General features: G+C 39.4%; 2 protein-coding genes across 2 annotated transcripts; one reads left to right on the top strand and one right to left on the bottom strand.

Annotated features, from left to right (window-relative positions):
• Positions 1-2,035: 2,035 nt before the first annotated feature.
• Positions 2,036-3,519, bottom strand: K441DRAFT_660570 (uncharacterized protein). Its single transcript, XM_067648722.1, has 2 exons — positions 2,912-3,519; positions 2,036-2,861 (listed from the first exon to the last, which is right to left on the bottom strand). Exons 1-2 carry the CDS (start codon positions 3,429-3,431, stop codon positions 2,140-2,142), a joined length of 1,242 nt encoding a protein of 413 aa, XP_067503329.1. The 5' UTR covers positions 3,432-3,519; the 3' UTR covers positions 2,036-2,139.
• Positions 3,520-4,903: 1,384 nt separating this feature from the next.
• Positions 4,904-5,465, top strand: K441DRAFT_660569 (uncharacterized protein; the record flags this gene model as incomplete). Its single annotated transcript, XM_067648721.1, has 3 exons — positions 4,904-5,014; positions 5,089-5,167; positions 5,218-5,465. Coding segments are annotated over exons 1-3 (194 nt in total), but the record flags the coding sequence as incomplete, so codon positions are not given.
• Positions 5,466-5,769: the final 304 nt, after the last annotated feature.

Genomic DNA, 5,769 nt, shown 5'->3' with positions numbered 1-5,769 from the left:
TTGGATTAGTAGAAGCTTGTATATAGCTAAAATAAAATTACTAGCTTTAACTGGTCTAGTAGACTGGACGTCGGCGAAATAAAGAGCAAATATTAGAATTAAACTATTGCGGCCGGGCTACTTTCTGCGCTTTAGACGATATATAAGGTATATAGTTAAGTATAATAAGCGACTAACCACCCTAAAAGGCACTGGTATCCTTACTTTTAGTCAGGGTGGTTTTGGATAAATCTTATCGCGATAAGATGCAATGGATATCCTTATCGCGATAAGGATATCCATTGCGTTTTATCGCGATAAGTCTTGGCATACCCCAAATAAATTTTTAGTTGCCTTCTTCTTTATTATTATACAAAATATGGCTTTAGAAGTGGAATTAGAAACTCTTAACCCTGTTAATGCCTCTAAATTAAAAATATAAGGTTGCTCAGCTCTTTTAATATGGGAGCATACCCGTCCACTATGGTATATAGTTTTAGATAAATCTTATCGCGATAAGTCTTAGCATACCCTAAATAAATTTTTAGTCGCCTTCTTTATTATTATTATATAAAAATAACTAATTTAAACCTAGTAAATAAAGTTATATTATCCTTTTTTTCTAAATTTTAGTAGGTGGCTCTATATATAGCTCTACATTTAGCTCTACGTATGGAAGCTCTGCACGAAGCTTTGCACGAAGTTCCGCACGAAGCTCCGCACGAAGTTCTACACGAAGCTCCGTGCGAAGCTCTGTACGAAGCTCTGCGGAAGCTCTGCACGAGGCTCCGCACGAAGCTCTACGCGAAGCTCTGCGCGAAGCTCTGCACGAAGCTCTACACGAAGCTCTGCACGAAGCTCCGCGTACGGAGGCTCTGCACGACGGCTCTGCGTACGACGGTTCTATTCTATTCAGCTTGGTTGGGGTAGAAAAGCCCCGCACAGGGCACTTTTATCCTTATCGATTGCGATATTTTATGCATTTTCTATTGGATAAGGATATTTTATGCTCGCTTATTCGCATTATCCAAAACCACCCTGACTTTTAGTCCTAACTAATAGTAATTTTAGTATCTACGACTACGAGTAAGCTTCCTTCCTGCTAGTAGAATCTATAGTAGATATAGCCATATATCGTGCCATGGGAAGGTCCGCATTATAAAGTTGGGTAGTAGTAGTCGCGAGAACTGGTTGAGGTTCGACAGGCTTCTATTGACTTAGTAACTGCGCCACGCTAAACAGCTGAGTAGCACGCAATAGCGTTGGCGGTGACTGTAGTAGTGCCTTACCGCTACCACGCTATATTTGAGAGTGTTACGCCAACTGGCTGCCCGTTTACTCTACATTCTCTATTTCTTAATCTCGAAAAGTACACCCTTAACAACCCTATGGCCGGAGCGGGTCGGCCGCCCTCCCTGCCTGATGGTGGCAATATTTAGTACTAAACCGCTTAGAATACCGTTATATATTACTTAAAAGCATACTTATACAGCTTGACTGTTTCCTATTTGTACTAGCTTCTATATACTATCTAATTTTCTTCAGCCTATATCTAGAAAACTTAAATGTATAAACCACTAAATAAAAGTCGCTTCAAAGTGTCGTTTTACTAAACTCTCTATCCGCCATTCATTCAGAGCTTTAAATGATGATGTAGTATGAGGATGCTGAGCGCTAGAAATCCATGTCCGTGGCTGCGAGCATTTCTTTATCAGTGAGATAGCCTCGTTGCTGCTTTAGAACCCTATCGTAAATGCGAGGTCGTTCGCTGGTTAGCGTATTTGGATGCCCCCCAAGTTTATAACTAATCCGCTGAGTCCGAATATGAACTATGTCGTTCCACAATATTCATTGCTTATCCGTGTCTTCTTGCGCGTAAATAATACGAAGACTCTCTGCCTTACAAAAGCATTTACTAGCGGGATATTACAATGCTTTCAATTTTCCGGGGGATTATATGTAACGAAAAGACATAGAGACCGGGCAGGTGAGTTTCTACGATATGCTGCTTCTTCATCACGAGGCTGACTTGGGGTATGCTAATCGAAACATAATACGTGCATCTAAAAAGCTCTAACAATTACTTCGAGTCTTAGAGAACTTAGAGGGTAGAATTGATCCTTTACTAGGTCTCGCTCCCGTAACGCTCGGTGATCGTGGCTAGCTGAGAGTGGACCCATGATACACACTTCCCCAACTATCAAAGAGTCCATCGGTCCACCCGATAATCATTCCTCGAAGCCCCGGTGAATTCAGCGTTCCCCGACATACCGAACCATGTGTTTCTTTTGCCGACTTCCGAAATACCCAAACAATATTTGAAATCCCAGGAGGCAGTCTTCCGGCATTGAAAACACTAAAAGTAATAAGAACTATAAGTATCAGTACCCCACTAAACATCGTCAACCAAGGTCTTTGCATCTTCACCCCACGGAATCTCCGTCCATGAGCGCACCTTAAGAGTGCCATGTCCATCGCCTGAACAATTAGACTAGCCGAGAGGCAGACAATTGTGCCCGAAAGCCAATCTGCTTGTTGACGAGCGGGAAGTTCGATGCAGCCGATGCCGTAGCTGCTACTATTGGTAACGGGATAGATGTCGCAAGTGCCAGGCACGACAACAGCTACAGCGAAATCTCTGAATGCTGGTGAACACCACTTCACTTTCTTGTCTGGCCCATTTCTACCCTTAACTGCAAAGACTAGTGCCATGATTTGTAGGATAATCATGATCAGGAGGAAGATAAAAGCGAACAAAGCGACGATTGTGTGTCTGAGAACATCATCGTGAGGCTTCTGCGGAATTGCTTCGACGTCCCTTGAGACCGCCACATTCCCACCTTTCGTAGAATTTGGTTCCGGGTGTGCTGGTAGGTCCAAATCTTTGATTTTAATTAGCTATGTGCCCCAAATCAAGGAAGGAAAGGCTTACCTATCTGGACTGCGGCGGCTAATGGTGGCCTGGACCTCCTTTTCCTTCCGAGCTTCAATACAGCATTGCTAAATGCTTGGACAAGATTTCGAAAACCATGTTTTTCAATAATAAGGACAACCATCTGCAGCATAGCTCCAACATCCAATATGAGCGTTAATGGCATCCACACCAGTACCGTCTCAGCCTTGAGAGAAGTGCCCTCATACGATTGGATAGTCAAGGCGATACCCAACACCGCGAGCCCAAGAGCTAGATATTGAGCGGATTCCCATCGGACTGCACGGATGATGCATGCAGGGAGGTGGAAGAGTAAGAGGAAGAGGGCATATAACCAGGGGATCAATGCACCTCCTGGATCTGGTCGCAAATATGTCTCCATGCAATTGAGCTTCAACGAAAAGGATTCCTCAAAGAGCGAATATTGTAGATCATGGACGATGGTGGTGTTAGCTGAAAAATCGCATGACATGTTTACGGTGATAAAAGTGCTAAAATTTTTGACGGGGCCTTTGGGCATTTGGAATGGCTCTATGACTGGGCCGCATATGCCTCAAATATCTATCACATAGAATAGGGCAATGGTAGTGGACAAGATTCAAGGCAGAAATTGTGGCGCAGAGCTGAAGTCTGCCTGCAGGATACCTATCACATATCGGGGGGGCTGATTTAGCGCGGTTACGACCCGGGTTAATACGAGGTTAGGGCCACCCCTGCTGATAACGCGCCCGAACCCCGCACGAGGTCGCGCAGCGACCGCCCCCGAGTACTTTCGCACGCGATTTTGGGCGAAAAGGTACATAATTTGTGTTAAATCGGTACTTCTTCTCGGATGGTAACCGTCCAGGCGCGGACGGTCGGGGGCGCCAGACCCGAAACGGCCTAGCACACGCGAGGTCTTGGCGCCCCAGATAACTTCACTCTCAATTAAGCTCTTCAATCTCAAACACCTTAACGCTTAATCAATGAGCAAAAATCAAGTAAGCTAGAGCTCTATATTAGCTATATACGTCATATACTAACTTATATACTAGATTTCCAATCCACCAGCTCTTCTAGAGCTTCAAAAATGCCTCCCAAGTAAGTAGTTTTAAGGTTATGTAATTTTCATATATTTTCAGAAAAATAAGTCCTTTAGAACTATATTTTTAAATTTACGGAGATCTCTTTTTTCCTTTCTCGGTTTTATATCATATCGCTTACCAGTTTCTCGATTATTCTAACATATTGGCTTCAAATTAATAACTTTAATTTTTTTGGGAAAATTTTTCTCGGTTTTTTACTATAGCGATAACTCAATTATCGGATTTTCCGATATCTTAGGCTTTCTTTCTTGCTGGGAAGAATTATTCTATATACAGCCTCTTGCTTAATAGACTTATAGTTTTTCCTATTTTCTTTTTATTTTTTCTTATTTTTTCCGAGAATTATTTTAAATTTTGGGTATTAGATCTGCCAGTGCTACTGCCGTCCTCGCTACCAAAAAGGCAGCATATTAGAAAAGATGGTTGTCCGGAAAGCCGTCAAAGGTATGTATTTTTCTTGGTAGTTCTAAAAATATACTAATTCTATTTAAAAAGAACAAGACAAAGACCTTAAGGAGAAATTAAGGTAAGAAATATTCTATTTTTTCTTAGTTTTTCTAATATTTTAGGGCTGGTTTCTGGGGGCACAAAGACGCAGATCCTAGGTGCTATACCTATCGCATCCAGAATGCCGTATAATTTTACCATTTTTCCGATAAATAAAACTAATTTAACATTTTTTTAGAAAATGCCTGCTAACGGTGAGATTAATGGCACTAAGGAGGTTAAGAAACTTCCTTATAGCTATAATTACGAAGTATATTATTAAAAATTCTAATATTAGTAATTTAATTTCTTACTTTACCTAGGAATTAATTCTGGAGCTATAGTATGTAAAGAAGGGTCTTTAGGATATAAGAAATCTAGTTTATTTTTTATATATTTTAATAAAACTAACTTTTTTTAGGGTAATTCCGTCTTAAATAAAAATGAAAAAATGTCTAAGGCATTCGGGAGATATAGATCTTACCTACTTTCCTTTTTTAAGATTCTTTTTGGTACTTTCTCCGTTAAAAAGGTATTTAATTCTCGTTTTTTCCAACACATTCTTTTATAAGTAAAATTAGCTAATTTCTTGGATTTTCCATTAAGATGCTCAATATTAATGGTGCGCGCGTGGCTGCATTAAAGAAGGTTTCTAAAATTAAATCTAGAGGTGGTCTTCAACTAGGTACGTAAAATAGCTTTTTTTTCTTAGAATTTACTAACAAATCTTGCTAGCTCCTTATAAATTTCTAGAAAATTCTGATTCTAATTAGTAGCCGGATATTTCTGCATTTTTGGCTTAAATTCTCAGATATACCGAGATCATAGGGGTTTTTTGTCTTTTTTATTTAGTCATAATTTGCCTTGGTTTATTCAAGGAGGATTTCTTAGATTTTCTAAGATTCCTAGAGGATTTTCCTATATAATCTGCAAAATCGGGGTTCTTTCCCCGGCGTTAGTGGTTATCAAAAATTTTAATACCCCCTTTCATTTTCTCGGATATTCTAATAAACCTCTGGTTTATAGCACTTATATAGTGCCTAAGTAGTCTCTTAAAATTTAGAGAATTACTTAACTAAAAGTTTTAAATTTCTTTAACTATATTTTATTTATATAAAGCTATATTAATTAATTAATAAACTATAAATAGAATAGGAATCTAAAATTAGACTAAAACACTATTTATAGGACCCTAAGAATAGAACCTTAATAGAAACTACTAGAAATTACCTTTATTTATAAAGACCTCTTTAAGATATAAAATACCTGCCTTAATTATAAAAGTCT

Source organism: Cenococcum geophilum (assembly GCF_001692895.1).
Source record: "Cenococcum geophilum 1.58 unplaced genomic scaffold K441scaffold_24, whole genome shotgun sequence".
NCBI classification, from domain to species: domain Eukaryota; kingdom Fungi; phylum Ascomycota; class Dothideomycetes; order Gloniales; family Gloniaceae; genus Cenococcum; species Cenococcum geophilum.
This window is presented reverse-complemented; position numbering and strand designations above follow the sequence as displayed.

Bases quoted from the DNA above. Each gene is read 5' to 3' on its own strand.
- K441DRAFT_660570 (XM_067648722.1), bottom strand. From the start codon at position 3,431: ATGCCCAAAGGCCCCGTCAAAAATTTTAGCACTTTTATCACCGTAAAC. The intron at 2,862-2,911 runs GTAAGCCTTTCC...TTAAAATCAAAG, and splicing joins AGCCGCCGCAGTCCAGATAG to ATTTGGACCTACCAGCACAC.